This window comes from Sarcophilus harrisii, chromosome 5 (assembly GCF_902635505.1).
Source record: "Sarcophilus harrisii chromosome 5, mSarHar1.11, whole genome shotgun sequence".
NCBI classification, from domain to species: domain Eukaryota; kingdom Metazoa; phylum Chordata; class Mammalia; order Dasyuromorphia; family Dasyuridae; genus Sarcophilus; species Sarcophilus harrisii.
In genome coordinates, this window is record NC_045430.1 from 63,243,720 (window position 1) to 63,262,630 (window position 18,911).

Below are 18,911 nucleotides of genomic sequence, written 5' to 3' on the forward strand. Positions count from 1 at the left end.
ATTTTCTATTTATAAGAGGCAGCATAATATTCTGATTAGCAAACGGGTCTTAGAGTCAGGAAGACCTGGATTCAAATCCCATCTCTGACACTGAATGGCAATGTGATGGAATAGTTGGCCTCTGGTTGTATTAAGAAACTTGCTAAGAGGAAGTTGCAAAGTGTGTATTAATGTGAATCAATAGAGGAAGTTCCTCTCTGAACCCTGCTAAAATCAAAGGTAGTTATCCAAAAAAGGTTTGGTGTTCTTTGATTTGTTTGTTTTTATTTTCTTATCTGTGCATGTGTTGATTCCTCGGGCAGGGACTAGTTACAGTGTTTTGTTTTGTTTTTTCTTTCCCCAGATTTTTTTTAATTCCCCAGAATCTAACTTCATCTCACAGAACTGGTGTTTAATAAATGCTTATTTAATTTAATTTAATTAAGTAACAAGGAGGAAATTCTGTATTGTATCTAATTCTCACTAACAGAAAAAATTAAGGAAAAATTTGAAGGGAAATCATCACTCCCTCTTAGTGTTTATAATATAGAAGAAAAAAAATTAAACTGAGGATAGTTTTAACATGTTCTCTAGATTATGGGAGAATTAATGAAAGAGTTCTGAAGAAGGAGAGGTTGAATCCTACAGACTAAAGTTCTACAAAGAAAGCCAACCAAGGAGGGATAGGAAGTGGAAGCATAAAATACTAAAAACAGAAAAAGCAATGATTCAGATATAGAAGAAAAACAAAACTGTCTTAAGAAACCTGCAAATTAACTTTTGAGTCCATCTCTGGGCATTTATTCAGTGTCTACTATGTTCCAGGCACTGTGCCTTAAGTATTGTAGATATAATGGGAAACAATCCTTGCCCTATCTTTTGCTATAGTGCCTGGCACATAATAGGAACATTATATATTCTTTTATAATAGTATTTTATATTTTAAAATGCATGCAAAGATAATTTTCAACATTCACCTTTACAAAACCATGTGTTCCAAATTTTTCTCCCTTCCCCCCCATCTCTCCAAGATAGCAAGCAATCTGATAGTTTAAACATGTACAATTCTTCTAAACATATTTTCATATTTGTCAGAATTATATATTATTGCTGATTGACTCAAGGATATGCATTATTTCAGAGCAAACATCAAGGCACATATGTAATAAAAAAAAATGTAGCTTTTTTTTAAGGGGAGATACACTTGATAGGGATTCAAGAAAGAAGATGTCAATGGTAATATCTGAACTGACACTTGAAGGAAATTACGGATTCTAAGAGGAGGGCATGTATCCTCAGGATCAGAATGACCCATAAAAAGTCAGGGTCTAGGAACAATGAGAGACCACTTTGACTATAGTTAATTCCAATTCAGAATTCTTTCTATGATAGCTCAAACAAGTGGTCATACTTCTTGAAAACCTCAAATGACAACATAGAAAAGACAAATAATTTTGAAAAATTTGATTAATTCAGTGACCAATAATGATTGTAAAGGACTAGTGATAAGGCATCCTGCCCATCTTCTGATAGAGAGGTGAAGGAATCCTGATGCAGAATGAGACATACATTTTTGTGCATGGCTAACTTGTTACAAGAATTTTGTTTCTCTTTCTCCCCCACCCCCACCCCAATGAAAGAGGGGAATTTGGAAGAAAGAGAAAATAAATACTTAATTGAAAAAAAGTTAACTTTTTAGAAAAATACAAGATGGAGATGTGATCTAGACAATTGTATAATTATATGAATTTGGAACTGGTTGAATGGCTAGATTTGAAGAGTATTCATTAATGGTTCAATGTCAACTTGGCAGGAGGCCTCCATTGGAGGACCCCTGGGATCTGTGTTTAATCTTGTGTTAATGTTTTTCTCAGTGATTTAGATAAAGGCATGCTTGTCAAAGTTTTAGATGGCAAAATGCTAGAAGAGAGAAATACCATTCTAAAGTCCGTATCCAAAAATGATCTTGACAAGCTAGAGCATTGGACTGACTATAATAGGATGAAATTCAGTAGGGATAAATATAAAGTCTTAGTATACTTGGTTTCAAAAAAATTGACTTCACAAGTATAGCATAGCAAGCAATTTATCCAAAAATGATTTGGGGTGTTTCAGTAGACTGAAAGTCAACAGTGTGATGAGATAGCTTAAAAAAGCTAATTCTATCTTAGGTTGTTTTAAGAAAGGCAGACCTTCCAAGAATAAGAAAGTGATAGCCTCTCTTTATTCTGCCTTTGTCAGACTTCATCTGGTGCACAGTTCTCAGTTCTGGAAACCACAATTTAAGAAAGATATGGAAAAACAAGTAAGCATCCATAGGAGGGCAATTAAGAGGGGAAAAGGGTTTGAGCTCATTATCATGTGATAGTCAGATGAAGGAATTAAGGAAGATGTGCCTGGAGAAGAAAAAATTCAATGGGGACATTAGCATTATTATCTTGAAGTATTTGAAGAGTTATCATGTGGAAGTCGGATTAGGTTTATTTTGTTTGGCTTCAGAGGTTATAACTAGAGCAATGGTCAGAAATTCCAAAAAGGCTAATTTAGATTTGCTGTCAGGAAAAAATCCCCAACAATTACAACTATCCCAAAGTGGTACATGTTCTTCTAAAGGATACCTCTCCCTCTTTGGAGTTCTTCAATCAGAGACTCTATGTATCCTTCTCTTTTATAGGTTACTAGGGATTCTTTATGGGTTGGATTCAATGACCAGCTGAGGTCCCTTCCAATTTTTGAAGTCTGATTTTGTCAATTTATCAAGAAGCAAGTTTAAGCTTGGAGTAAGTTCCCATCAAAAGAGGGATTTGAGAATAGGAGTGACTTTAGCATTTCATAGGTTCCTCTATACTAGCAAATCTAAACCACCACTTGGCAGAAATGTTGTAAAGGAGGCACGGGTTTAACTAAATGGCCTCTGAGGTCCCTATTATCTCATATTCTGTGTTGTTGTTGTTGTTTTTCATAAAACTGGATAAGGTCTATGGAACCTGAATGGTTTTGAACACAAATGGATATTACTAATTTCTAACAAAAAAAGGACAAACATTGGGTTCTTTGTCATTGTCAAATCTCAACATGAAAACCAAATGCTAACATCAGTGGAAATCACCTATTATCCATTCTGTAGACTACATTGTTACTTTTTCTTTTCCTCCCATTTCATCTGAAAGTAACTTTAAAAATCCAATCTGGAGGAGGGGTTGAGACCCACAATGTAAAATTTAAAAGATGAAGTCCAAAGATTTGACTTTTGCTCCTAACATCACTGCTGTAGGGTAATCATGAACATTTTCTTTCTACTTTTAGCAATTTTCATCTTTATTTCTCCTCAGTATCATGCTCCTAAAATCACTTCCCAATCCACATCTTATTTCACCTCTGAAACCTAGAGCTGAGCCACTCATTACTGATTTGAAGCCTTTTAAAAACATAATGGTGTATATTGTGTTCCCTGTATCTGTCAGTTGAGTGGTTGTGAAAGCTCCTCTAGCCACAGACAACATGGACTTTATCTCTTCATTTTTTCACCTTCACTGGTGGTTTCTTTCTTTATCCTTTAAGAAAAACAGGTCAGTGCGACCTATCTTGTTTAGATCCTCTGGAAATGTTTCTGAACTTGGTCATTCCAAGTAGGACTCCAGAAGGGATTCAGGCATTAGTCCATTTTAGAGGACCAAAAAGGAAAGTGAAATCTCAGTATTAAGTTGGTTTCTTGTCTGCCTTTCTAAAGAAAAGATTCCACTTTTTTTAATAATTCATGTAAAATATCATTTCCAAATTCTTTGAGACCAGAAATGTTTTGACTTGCTTAAGCAAGGCCTTTCACAGAGTTAGTGCTTTATAACTACTCACTGAAGAGAATTAATTGTGATTGGTCAACTGTAGGACAGATCCAAGGAGGGGCTAAGAAACACTGTATACGTTTTTTAAGCACCTTGGGCACAATACTAATAGCTGGGAATAGGAAATTCAAAATGAAACAGCTTCTTTCCTCAGGAGCTTACATCTATTTAGGGGGATACAATATGTTCGGATATTAATATTGGTAAAAATATATGCAAAATAAATATAAGGTAATGGGAGAAGGCACTAGCATTTGGGGAAATGAAGAAAGTCTTGATGCTAACGGTGGTACTTGAGACAAGTTTTGAAGGTAACAGTGAATTCTCAGAGGTAGAGATGAAGGAATACATCTCAGGCATGTGGAACAGAAAACCAAAGGGGTTTGACAATCGGGAAGATGGGAGAACTGTACATGATTCTCTCCATACAAAACTAATCCCATGCTTGATCTGAGTTGAGCACCTGATAGCTTATCTGAAAAATTCCAGTGGTCTTATCTATGTAATTTTTTTTTCTAATATCAGAGCTTTCTCCCCAAGCACAAAAAAGTTTGCTTTATCTTTTCTAGTAAGAGGCACCAAAATCAAAACCAAATAATAATAATATACAAAAATATTACCATAACATAACACAATATCAAGAAGCAACTGATTACGGTGGTAAAATACCAGCCTAGTCAATCAAATTATAGCTTCTTGGTGCCCATAAGAGGTAACTTAAACCTGAATTACCACTTTTTAAAAACTGTCGTTCATAGAATTTAGAAACAGAAAAGCCTTTAAGATTTGTACAGTTCAAATACCTCCCCCACCTTTTCTTTTAACAATTGAGGAAATACAGGTTTATATTAAGTTCTGAGGAAATGACATCAAAATCACACAGATAATAAATAGCAGAGCTAAGATTTAAATGCAGTCCCTGGCAACTCCAGAGCTTTTTACCCGGTATCAATCAAGCTATGAAAAGTGTACTGATAAGCATTATTCAGAAATGTTTATGGTGCTACAGGCAGTTCAAATGCACCATGGGGAATATTTTTTGTATGGCCTTAACTATCTGAACAGTTGCCACAGCCCACTTCTCTATGCTGCCAGAAAATCCCTGCCCGCCTCCCTTCTGTTACATAGTGGTATCAGGTACTCTCCTAGCTGAATTAGCCATCAAAGCCAAGGTCATGAAAAGCTTCACTTCTCCACCTCCACTCTTCCTTCCTTCCACCTCCTTCCATCCCCTTACCTCTCTCCTCCTTTTCTCTCTTCTCCCTTCCTCTCCCTCCCCTCAAAAAAGCTGCCCACTCCTATATTCCCCATATTCCTGCCTCTGGATGGCAGCCGTTCACAGCCCTTCCAGCCCTCAGGTAGCTTACTTTCACTTGGGTATTTCCCTTCTACCCTTCCATAAATGGTAATTAAACACTTTCTGCTGGCAAACAGCTCCGAAAGTTGCCATGTTGTTAACAATTTGCAACTTTCTCGGTAACTCCACTTACTTTAACACTAATAAGGATACAACTTGCTAATTAACGGGATCTGAAATGAATCTGAAAACATCTTGTTTTAATAGGAGGTTACAAAGCACTCTCAGCAAATTCGCCAGTAAAATTATTCCAGCTTTTCTTTTCTTTTCTGTTTTTCCCCTTCCTGGCTGGGTTTAATCACTAGAAAGTATTCTTCTAATTAGCCTAACAAAACCCATTCCACCAGGTGTGACCTGAGCCTCCATTCTAAGGCGGGGCTTTTAGAAAAGAACTTTGATCTATCCTAAAATGCCTGGGGTGATGGAGGAAATGAGGAAAGAGGTTAGTTTAAGAGATGAACCCATACTGAGATATTTCATATGCCATTTTCAGCGATCAGCAACTTGATGTAATGGAAATGTTATATTTGGAGTCAGAAGGCTTGGGCTCCAGTTTAACAGAACCAGGAGGGATTTCTAAATGTAAAAAAAATGTATTTTGCGAATTATTGGAATATCACTGCACCATAAGAAACAATGAATATGATTTCAGAGAAATGTGGAAAGTTATGTGAGTTGATATAAAGTGAAGGAAGAACCAAGAAAACAAAATATATTATTATGGTAATGTAAAGGGAAAGAAAAAAAATAACAAAAATTGAATTCAATATCATAATGTCCAAACTTGGGTCTGAAGAATACATGCAAAAACATATCTTCCTTTCTTTTGATACAGAACATTACAGATACTGTCAAATTCAGCTGATATATTGAACAATTTTGTTTTTCTTTTTTTTTTTTTTTTCCACTCTTGCATTCTTTGTTACAGGGAATTATTCTCTGGGTAGAGGAGGTGGGAAGGATAAATTTGAAAATGAAGGTGACATAAAAATAATTCTTTTTGGCCCAGGGTCACACAGTTAGGATGTGTTAAGTGTCTAAGGTCAGATTTGAATTCAGTTTCTCCTGACACCACTGTGGGAATTCTATCTACTGTACCATCTAGCTGCCCCCTCAACAATTTTTTAAAGAGTAGATTTAGACTCTAGCTGCACATCTGTTACTAGCTATTTAATGAGCTAGAATAAGTCACTCTTGGAGCTTAACTTTCTACATCTATACAATGGTGCAAATAAATCATATCATACTGATAACATAACAAAAGCTCTGGATGTGATGTCAAAGGCTCTAGGTTCAAGCCAATCTAAGACAAAACATTTTTAGAGCCATGCTTTTCTCAGCTGTAAAATGCAAATAATACAATAGTATGGAAGCTCCTTACCTCAGTGTCTTACATATTCAGCATTTGGCCAGATGTAGTAGCCAGAGCATTGATTCCTATATCATTAGACCCGGGCAGAAAAATATTGCCTCCCACCCTATGTTACTTGACAGAAGCACAATCTGTCCAAATTTCAGTTTTCTCATCTACAAAGTGAAGAGTTTGGACAATGGAATCTGAAGTCCCTTCTAGACATAGGACCCTGTAAAAGTATTGAAATGAAACTTGAAAATGAGAAAATATTTTTTCCTGAAAATTCATTGAGGACTGAGGAGATTATATACATAATATCACAGCATTTAGAATTGGAAGGGACCTCAGAAATATAGAACTCTTTCATTATACAGTTAAGGAGACAGACCCAGATGGGCTAAGTAACAGAAAGACCTTTAGTATCATAATAATCTATCACTGTGAGTTATCCTTGTTATCATTCTCTCATTGCAGGTCTACAAGTGGTTTTAAATTCCATCATCAAGGCCATGGTCCCACTGCTGCATATTGCCTTGCTTGTGTTATTTGTCATAATCATCTATGCCATCATTGGATTGGAACTCTTCATGGGGAAGATGCACAAAACTTGCTACAACCAGGAGGGTTTAACAGGTAATGAAATATGAAAAAAAAAAAAAAAAAAAAAAAAAGGACCATTCACTAGCACAAGAGCATACTGATGCACTGCTATCAGAGCTTTGAAATGAGTGGACCAATCCCTTGAAATTTTAATTCACTGAAGAAAAGTGATTTAACCCTTTGACTCAGAAATTCTGCATCTATACTCCAAGAATTTAAAAGACAGAAACAAAAAATCCCATCTATATCAAAATATTCCTGGTACTATTATTTATGTCAACAAAGAAATGGAATCAAAGTGAATTCCACAAACCTGTTAAAGATAACAGGAAAAATCAAAGTCTAAGAATGTAATTAAATATTATGGTGAATATAATAAATTCATGGAAATGTAAGATTTGCATGAACTGATAAGCAAAATAAGCAGAATAAAGAAAATAATATGCACAAGATTATTAAACTATGGATGAAAAGATCATGAAAACTAAGTTTAATTTTGAATGATGGAAAAATAAATAATGGCCCAGAAAAAGAGATATTGAATGCCTCTCATGATAGAATGATGGGGAACTATAAGAACAAATGACATACATTGTGAGACACAGTTTCTATATTAATTATATGTTAATTACTTTTCTTTGTCACGAGGGACATATGATGCTTGCACTTGGGGTTTACTTTTAAAGCTAGATTCACAGGTTAGTACTCAAGAGGCTATTTATTCCTTCCAAAGTCTTGCAACTAGGACACATTTCCCCCGTGTAAATCATGGTACCTGGGTATGGCTTTATAATTCAGTTACTAGACTTCCCATAGGGATGGAAAATTAACTGAGAAAAAGAAATTAACAGACTTTTCTAGCCTGTCTTATTTCTTTATAAAAACAGAACTAATTAAAATAGCAAAAAAAAAAAAAAATAATAATAAAATAAATACTAAAATAAAATAATAAAATTCAGCTCTATTTTAATCAAATATTATGTTTAAACAAAATGTATAATTAGAATAAAATATAAAGAAATGTAAAAGAAATCATTGTGTCTAAGTATAGTTATATCAATCAATCAACAAGCATTTGTGACGTTGTAGAGTTTCTCTGAATTCACTTTACTAGACAAACTAATTACATTTCCTCAGAGGGTCTCAGGGTATCCCTAAGGGTTCCAAGTGTGTCTTTTTCAAATGTTATTGACTTGAACCCCCATTCTGGCATTCCTAAACTTTTGCTACCAATGAACAGTGTCCCAGTTCCATCTAATCAATTAACATCAATTATAAACATTTTCCTCCAATACTTGGGAACACACTCTCCACTACACTAGGAATCATGTATTCAGACTTAATGTAATTTCCATAAAGTATTTGCCCACCAGCTTCACTTCCAAATATGCTATGAGCAATGGAAAGATGAATCTGCATCTTTGCTGTACTAGGTTAAGTGAATTTCTCGGGACTTTTCTCTGTACCTTCTGGTTTCAGCAAATCCCAGCATAGACTCCAGCTATGGACTTCTACAAAGTTGTATCTCCCAAGGTTGTAGAAATCCTTAATCTCTTCCACCTAAAGTAGAAATGAATAGACACAAAGAACAGAGTCCAAATTTGAGGGCCCATGCTGATCTCTGATGAAAAAGGTCCAAATCCTCTCCTCATCCAAAAATTTACAGTGTGACTTTCCTCAAGCATCAATAGGGAAGAAAAGAAAAGACAAAACAGCAAGCCTCTTGTTTTGATTGGTATTTTAAATGCACACCATTTCTGGCTACGCAATCAATTGACTATTCGTGACATGGTCAGCCAAACAGATCCAGTTACAGAATATCTGTACATGCTCCAAATTGGCTATAAGAGGTCTTCTTTACACATTATCATGCCTTTCTAGAAGCAAGTCCCTCAATCTCTTCCTTGTGGAAATTAAATCAGGAAGGAAGAGAAGGAGACTGAGAGAGGGAGGGGGGAGAGATAGGGAGAGAGAGAGGAAAGCAAGGAGGGAAGGAGGGAAGGAAGAAAAGGAAAGAGGAAAGGAGGGAGGAAAGAAAGGAGAGAGGGAGAGAGGAAGGAAAGAAAGAAGGAAGGAAGGAAGGAAGGAAGGAAGGAAGGAAGGAAGGAAGGAAGGAAGGAAGGAAGGAAGGAAAACTCTCTACTTTTATTGAGCTTAAGATAATAGAATTAGAGAATTTTAGAACTAAAAACAATCTTAAATTTCATCTTGCCCAACTAGAGGTTAAGAGTCTTACTTGCCCATGGTCACATAGCAAGTTATTATTCCCTAATCTTTCACTTTTGTCATCACTGCTTAATCAAATGCTAGGTTTACCCAGATAAGAGTTGAATACTTTATAATTTGAGTCAAAATGTTCCCAGGGCATGTGTACAACATTGGCATTTGGGGGTGGTGATATAGTTCAACACCAAAATCCTTTGCAGGTGGCTTTTCTAATCTAACAACAATTTCTCTCTTTAAAAGCCTTGAGATTTCATTTACCCTTTTTGTTTGAACAGAAGGGATAAAACTAGATGATCTCCAAAGTCCCTGTCTGTTCTAATCCTATGAGCTAACGGAAACATTTCTTCAGGCTTCTAACTTTTTCTACAGCTCTCTAGATGAATAAACACAAAAAGAGAAATCTTACAAACACATAGTACAACTCCTTGCTACCAAAACAAGTACTTATTACTAGCCCTTTCACAGCCAGAATAAGCCTTTTCTTCACCTGTTTCTTCTACCTTTTCTTTTTCCTCTTCAGGAGACCTCACTTTTGTTTCTTCCCTCATAATCATTACTGCTTAAGTAGTTTACTCATTAAACACTTTCCTTAGTTGTGCTTCTGCTCTGATGCACAAAATTATTCACAAAAGACTTTCTAAAAGACTTTGGCATTACAAAACTAACAACCGATGCTAGAACATAACTTTTAAAAACTTTTTTAAACAGAAATTAAGAATTTCAAATACTATGCTAGGAAGAGCTTCTCAAGTTATTTGTATTACTGAACTTAGGTTCTTTGGTCATATATGATCTTCTCTTAGTGGTTAATATCTCAAGGATTTTTCTATCTGAAGTTGAAATGAAGCCCTTTTTCTTTCCAATTGCATCAATTACCTATGGGAGTCAAATGACTCATTTTCCTAAGTTCAAATCCGGCCTCAAACACTTAATAGCTGTGTGATCCTGGACAAGTCATTTAATTCTATTTGCCTCAGTTTCCTTATCTGCAAAATGAGACAGAGAAGGAAATGCTAAGTCACTCTAGTATCTTTGCCAAGAAAATCCCAAATGGGGTCATGAGTACATGACTGAAACAAGAGAACAACTAAGCCTTAATGATATTAAAATACATACTTGATCATACAGCTACTATCTGCAGCAGAATTCTAACCCTGTTGTTTCTGGTTACAAATCTAAAATTTTATCCATTAGCTACGCTTCCTTATACCTATCCACTTAAAATGAAATTTTCTTCTCATGATATCCTAAGGGGTCAGTTCTATTTAGCTTTTGTATTTTGGAAGTTAATGACAACATTCACACAAATGGCTTATTTGGGCCTCATTTCCCCTTATTATAAATGAAGATATTAGATTAAATCATCTATCTGACCTCTTTAAGCTTTTGTTGGTCTCTGAGAAGAATAGGATCATTCAGAATCAGTCCAAAGTGGTCTGGTTGGTCTAAATAATCTGGGTGAACTAGCTTCATAAAAATAGATTAACTAGCTAATTTTCAGGGTTCCAATTCACTTTGTGCAATAATGATAATAATTACAATTTTAATCTAGATTTGTTTGTCAAAATGGAGGCATTCATGATGGCAATTGAGACCAGAATTTTACCACCAGAAACTAAAGAAGGGTAATTAAAGATCCCAATTGTAACCATCAATGTTGATTATAGGAGAAAATGATAGAAATTATGCAACACAACATTACAATCTAAATTTTTATTTAACACCTACCAAATAATTAGTAAGACATGACTAATATTATGCATCAGAAACTCACTATCTTTCTTGATCATAGAGACAAAATTCCCCAAACCACAATCTTCAATATATACTTCAGCCACTAAATGACACTGGAACTAAACCATTATCACAGATTGGACTGTTGCTTATAATATCTAAGGCATACTTTGATTCACAAAAACTTTAAAAAATATCTGTCCCAATACTAAATATTCAAAATTTCCAAGTTATAAGGTATGAAATGCTTTCAAAATATAGAGACCTAGCAAAAGAAATACAGATCATATGGGAACTGGATTCAGTATGTATGATTCCTCTTGTCCTGACTGCTATTGGACTTGTACCAATGATGCTTTTAGTTATCCTAAATCAAATAAGTTGACTTCCTATTATATTTATTTAGCTGGAAAAAGCAGTTATTTAATTTATCTATGTAATAATCTCTAGAATAGTAACTCAACAAGAATTTATTAAGAGCTTACAATGTACAAAGTGTTTAAATACTGAAGTTAAAAAAAAAAAAAAACTGTCCATTCTCTCAAGAAGTTGACACTCTAATGGAAGAGACAACCCATAAACAACTATATACAACAAAATACATACATGTGAAATGAGGGGTGATGTCAGAGGAAAGATAGTAGTAGTGGAACCAGGAAAGGTCTATTTCAGAAGGTAGGATTGGAGATGAAATTTGAAGGAAGTGAGGGAAGTGGAGGTGAAATCAGGCAGTTTTGCAAACGTAGGGGATGATCTGTGTAAAAGCAGAGAATCAGGAGAAATGTTCCTAAGAGGAAAACCCAGAAGGTCATAATCACTAAATCATAGAATTCCTAAGATGAAGCTGAAATGCAGAAAGAGAGGAGGTGTGGGAGAGGTTAGCAGGATGGAAACATCCAGAGGTATGCAACCAATGGGAAATCAATAGATGGCTGATCTGGGTTTCTTTCTTAAATGGGAATGGGAAGAGTCCTTTACTCTCTAATCAGAAGGTGAAAAGGGCAGAGGGGGGTGTGAATTTGTGACTTATGGGGTCAAAATGATCTCCCAGAATAAAGAGTTTTCTGAGGCATGATGGAGAAATCCAGAGGAATATATAGACTGATTTGTTGTTCAGCTTTCCAATTCCTCATGACCCCATTTGGGAGTTTTCTTGGCAAAGATACTGGAGTGGTTTGCCATTTCCTTCTCCAGTTCATTTTACAGATGAGAAACCAAGGTAAATAGGATTGTGACTTAACCAGGATCATATAACTAGTAAGTGTCTGACATCATATTTGAACTCAAGAAGATGAGTCTTCCTAACTCTAGGTTTAGCACTCTGTCCACCGCACCACCTACCTAACTGACCTATATAGACTGAAAGGAAATGAAAAAGAAAAGGTGACTAGTCAGTCAAGTAGAAAACAGATTAGTAAAAGGCCATCAGATTTAGCAATTTGGATGGCAGAAAGTAAAGAGGAATTAAAAAGTTTCTTAATGAGAAAGAAAAGGAATAATGTAATAAAAGTTCCTGGAAACTTTATATATATATATATATATATATATATATATATATATATATATATATACAACCTGAAGATCTTGGCAATTCTTCCTAACATTTCCTGGCAAATAGAAGAAAGGAAGCAGTGTCAGATTTTATATTCTTGGGCTCAAAGATCACTGTAGACAGTTCCTATAGTCATGAATTAAATGACCCTTTCCCTTGGAAGGAAAGCTGTGGAAAATCTGAGCAGCATACTAAAAAGCAGAGATATCACCTTATTGGCAAAGGTCTGTCTATATAGTCAAAATTACAGTTTTTCCAATAGCAAAGTATGGTTGTGGGAGTTGGACTAGAATGAAGACTGAGTACCACAGAATCAAGAATTTTGAATTGTGGTGCTGAAGACTTTTGAGAGTCCTTTGCACAGCAAGGAGTTCAAATCAGTCAGTACCTAAAAAAATCAATTCAGGCTACTCACTGAGAGGTCAAATACTATGGCTGAAGCTTAAATACTTTGGCCACATAATGAGAAAATGGGACTCATTGGAAAAGACCCTGATGTTGAGAAAGATTGAAGGCAAAAGAAAAAGGGGGTGGCAGAGGATGAGAGGGACAGTGTCATGGAAGCAATGAACATGAATTTGGACAGTCTTCAAGAGATAGAAGTCTTGGGGTCAGAAAAAGTCAGATGTGACTGAATGATTCAGCAACAACAACATCAAGAGATTTATCAATAAATAGAATATTGGTCATGTTGAAGAGAGCAACTGTAGTTGCATGACAAAATCAGAGTCAAACTAGAGTGTTTGAAAGAGAGGAGAGGAAGTAGAGGTACCCATTGTAGATAGCTTTCTCCATGAGTTTACATAAAAGGGAGGGAAGAAATAGTGTTCTTGGTGATGAGTAAATCTAGGGAAGATTTTTTTTAAGGACGCGACAGAAATGACCATGTTTCTAAGTGAAGAAGAAGCAGCTAATAGAAAATATTAAATTGGAAAGAATAATAACGAGATAGCAACTTGTCTCAAATTTTTTTTTCTATCTGAAATCCTTGTACAAGATAACAATTTTTCTCTAATAAAAATAGTAGTAGTAGTAAATTTTATGTGATACTCTATAGTATTTACATAGGTAATTTGAAGTTTACAAATCATTTTACATATTTTATAGTCCTCAAAGAAGTCTAAGACTGCAGATATAAGGTTTTGTTTTTTCCCACTCATAGTAAAGAGGCCACTATTTTCCCCTTTTTTATAATTTTAAAATTAATTCATAACACAGAACTAGACTAAATTCTTTGATAGAATGTCATCTCCTTGAGGGCATGGAGCATTTCCATTTTTTTTTTCTTTGCTTCCTTATCACCAAGAACAATATATGCATAGTTCTTAATAAATGGTTGTCATTTGACTTGGATTCATACAACTAGGAGTTTCTAAGGCTAGATTGGAGCCTCCTGGCTTCAAGGTTATTGCCCTATCTATTGTAGCATGTAGCTGCCCAGATCAGTCTTTTATTTATATGTATACATATTTCATTTTAACATTCATTTTTTTTTAATTTTGAGTTGCCAACTGTCCCTTCTTCCAGTCACTTCCCCAAAAATTGAGAAGGCAAGCAATGTGATATCAATTATACATGTAAATATATAGAGAGATCATGAAAACTTTTCTATGTTAGCCATGTTGCAAGAAAAATAAACTATGTGAAAAAGATATGTTTTAATCTTTAATTCAAAATTTATTAGTTCTCTATCTGGATATAGACAGCATTTTTTTTTTATGAGTCCTTTGGAATTGTCTTGGATTGTTGTATTGATTAGACCAGTTAAGTCTTTCACAGTTGTTTATCAGTACAATATTGCTGTTATTCTATACAGTGTCTCTGGTTCTGCTCACATCACTTTGCATCAATTTATATAAGTCTTCTCAGGTTTTTCTTTTTGGAATTTCTTACAACATAACAATATTCCAACACAATCATATACCCCAACTTGTTCAATCATTCCCTAATTGATGAGCATTGGATGATCATTCTTAAATAATAGATTTCCTTTTTTTATTATTTTTTTTTATTTAATAGCCTTTTATTTACAGGTTATATGTATGGGTAACTTTACAGCATTAACAATTGTCAAACCTCTTGTTCCAATTTTTCACCTTTTACCCCCCACCCCCTCCCCCAGATGGCAGGATGACCAGTAGATGTTAAATATATTAAAATATAAATTAGATACACAATAAGTATACATGACCAAACTGTTATTTTGCTGTACAAAAAGAATCAGACTCTGAAATATTGTACAATTAGCTTGTGAAGGAAATCAAAAATGCAGGTGGGCATAAATATAGGGATTGGGAATTCAATGTAATGGTTTTTAGTCATCTCCCAGAGTTCTTTCTCTGGGAGTAGCTGGTTCAGTTCATTACTGCTCCATTGGAAATGATTTGGTTGATCTCATTGCTGAGGATGGCCAGGTCCATCAGAACTGGTCATCATATAGTATTGTTGTTGAAGTATATAATGATCTCCTGGTCCTGCTCATTTCACCCAGCATCAGTTCGTGTAAGTCTCTCCAGGCCTTTCTGAAATCATCCTGTTGGTCATTTCTTACCAAACGATAATATTCCATAATATTCATATACCACACTTTATTCAGCCATTCTCCAGCTGATGGGCATCCACTCAGTTTCCAGTTTCTAGCCACTACAAAGAGGGCTGCCACAAACATTTGTGCACATACAGGCCCCTTTCCCTTCTTTATGATTTCTTTGGGATATAAGCCCAGTAGTAACACTGCTGGATCAAAGGGTATGCACAGTTTGATAACTTTTTGAGCATAATTCCAAACTACTCTCCAGAATGGTTGGATTCGTTCACAACTCCACCAACAATGCATCAATGTCCCAGTTTTCCCGCATCCCCTCCAACAATCATTATTTTTTCCTGTCATCTTAGCCAATCTGACAGGGGTGTAGTGGTTAGATTTCCTTTTTGACATTAGGCTAGTGCCTGCTTATATTCCTCTTTTTTAGATAAAACAATTCTTCCCTTGCTTAAGGTTGACAGTCTTATCTAAGGAATTACCAGACCAACACCATGACCCTTATTTTTCATTCATGTTCAGATTCTTACTTAATTATAGCTTGAGCTATACCTACATCTAAACCTATAGAACTATGATAATTTGTATGAATCCATACAAAAGTCTATTCTATTCTCAATTATATTAATTCAGTGGTAGATGATGATATTTCCCTTACCACTGAGTAGAGGGCTTGCCCTTTTGTTATGGAAAATGAAGTTTCTCTGCTCTATATAACCAAAGACTACAGTTATAACAGGTGTTTTCAAATCCATCTCTGTCCCACTATCTGTTTTGCAAAATACACATACCACTAACAAAAGAATTGAGAATATGAATGTTTCATTTCATCATATCATCATTAATAGAAAAATAACTCAAGGGAATGTCTTATAGAAAAGAGAATCCCTTTAGAGTTCTTTATATAATCAATCAATCCAAGATATTTCTCCCATGAGAATTTGTATATAATTTGTCTCTATCACACTTAGTATATCACTCATGATAATATTTAGGATCACAATAACTAATAGTGAATAGAGCTGAGGAGTATCCTATAGATTGCCTACTTCAAAACAGAAAAGCTAGATCAAATATTTCATTAGACCAGAATGAGCATTTTGAGAAAATCTAATCTGACTCTTTCATTTTAACAATGAAACTTTATGTACTATGTAAAGTAAAGTACTATACTTTAGTACTATACTATAGGTTTTTAAACCTTCTCCTTCAAAGAACCCTTCTCTCTTCAGAGCTTTGAATGTGGGCAGTCATTTTTCTCCAAGTTTCCCAACCTGCCAGGTGGTGCTAGTCTGATGATCTGATTCCTAGCTATTCAACAAAAGCACTATGTTGCGAAATCATTTTAATGCTTAAAACTATTTAGAAAAGACCTTCCAAAAGGCTGAATGTGTTCGGCACAGTAGAGGAGTACATAACAAAAAATCTGAAGCACTTAGAATCATGCGCAATGTAAATTTGAGGATTTGGAGATTTTGTATATGTGTCATAGATACATGAGGAGACCACCCACACTGAAATACTTCACACTTCTTCACCTACTCACTCTCTGGACTGTCTTACTCATTTTAACCTGATCTCACACTGTTACATCTAGGTTCCCAGAGAAGAGTAACTTTGTGGTTTCATTTAAACTTTCTCAAAGTCCAAGGGACAGCCCTGATGTGGGTAAAATACTTTCCCCCTATTTGTCACTGTTATGCTCAATTTTCCACCAATGTGCTTTTATTTATATGAAATTAACCACTTACAAAAAATGATACTTCTAGATCTGAGATATAACCATTTACTTAAAAAGAAGAAAAAATAATAATATTATAAGTAAAGAAAATTCAGAAATAATAAATTTACAAAAATCTACATAGAAACCTAGGTCAGATTATCCCATCAACATTTTTAGTATTTGTAAGAGAAAGTGAGAACATTTATAGTAACATGCCAAGAAGTACATGAATGAGAAAAGCCCACATCTTAAGATAGGGACTTTGGAACTATAAACTTTGGTATCTTCTTCTTTCTATCAGAGGAGCTGTCCATAGTAGCTCTATAATAAAGATAGCTCCCATGTAAAACATATGTTTCCATGGATAAGCTGAGTTGATATATGATGTGTTTGACTCAAACCTATGTAGATATGACATCTCAGTCAAGCTAGAAAATATTATGTATCTTCTCTGATTTTCTGCTTTAAAATTGTTCCCCTGCTTAACTGAACATACTCACCAATAGCAACTGTAATATACATCAGAAGTGTCAAACCTGGGGCACATTGTAGCCAGAACCAGTTTAAAATGTAATAGGGAATATTTAACAAAATGAATAAAAACAATACAACACTGATAATTCTTCTTTTCCCCAACCATATCCTTATTTTTATCATTGAGATACATAATTCTTAGAAGCCAAAAAAATTCACTTCGTTTTTCAAATTAATCTCTCTCTATCCTGTGGTAGATGTTACTGGGACCTGCTGATTTGTGTGTTCACATTTTCAAGTGTTCTCTTTAGTGCTTTTTATAGGTACCTATTTTTACAAGATATTCATTGCTTCTTAATTGTTCCCAAAGCTTTTTTTTTATTGTTGCTTGAGACAGATTTAAAATAGCAGAGCAACACTTGAGCCGCCAGATAATCTTTATGGATATCATCTCTTCCTCGCTTATTAATGAAGTGACTGTCTTTCCCATGTTCCCTTCTTTAATGTTATTTGTGATAGTTCCACATATTCTCATCATCATTTGGATATTTCAGGTTCAGCTAACCTTCTCACAGGAAGGTTTCAAACATAACTTTTCTCTAGGTTTGGCTCACTTATTCCAACCTGCTCTCATATTAGCATGTTCCCAAAGATAGACCTCCCCCATAAGGTTATGTAGTCAAACTCTTAGACTCTGAGGGATAACCCTGTTGAGGGCAGTTATACTTATCATACTCACCACTCTAATTCTTCAGCTCCATCCAATGTATATTTTTCTTATATAACCAGTCACTCACAATTTTTAAAAAATACTTTAAAATCTTAAATATAATCATTTCTTAACAATAAAGCAAAAACAACAACAACAATAATAATGTAGATAGCAATATATTAAAGCAAATCATAAATAATAAGATATATCACAATAAGCATATAAACCTGGATATGATTCATCCAGCAATTCATTCAACAGTTATGGCAAAGATTCTATACATAGCCCTTATGAAAAGCTTCACCTTTTTCCATCTCTAGGGGGTGCTGAAGGGCAAATGTAATAATTGTTCTATTAAGTCAATTATCTCTGCTACCTATCAGGAAAGCATTCTATAGACTGATGGATTATAATTTACCTGCAAATCAAGATAAAAGAAAAAAAGAAGGAAAGAAAGAAACCAAAGAAGAAACCAAGGAAGGAAGGAAACAAGAAAGAGAGGAAGAAAACAAGGAAACAAAGAAGGAAGGAAAGAAGGAAGCAAGGAAGGAAACAAGAAAACAAAGAAGGAAAGAAAAAGAAAAGAAATGAAAAAGATGTCATCCTCGTGATGTCATTGATCCTCTTCGAAAAACAAAGGACAAAAAAACAGCCAAAGCAGCTTTTTAATTAGTTCCCTTGCTACATCTTCAATTCAGATTCTTCTGGTTCCCAAATTAATTTTTTTTCTATTTCCCATGGCTTAAATAGGAGCCTTTTGACTCAGTAACTTACTTTTAATTTAAAAGTCACAACTCCCCAAATTTTCCCTGTCAC

The 18,911-nt window shown here is 34.8% G+C and overlaps 1 protein-coding gene across 2 annotated transcripts in view; it reads left to right on the plus strand.

Moving 5' to 3' along the window:
* Positions 1–18,911, plus strand: part of LOC100926503 (voltage-dependent L-type calcium channel subunit alpha-1C) — a 342,775-nt gene that overhangs the window by 62,110 nt on the left and 261,754 nt on the right. For both annotated transcript variants that reach the window (XM_031937793.1, XM_031937792.1), the window contains exon 3: positions 7,007–7,165. In XM_031937793.1, the coding sequence (XP_031793653.1) occupies positions 7,042–7,165 (124 nt within the window). In that variant the 5' untranslated portion in view covers positions 7,007–7,041. The remainder of the gene's footprint in view (positions 1–7,006; positions 7,166–18,911) is intronic.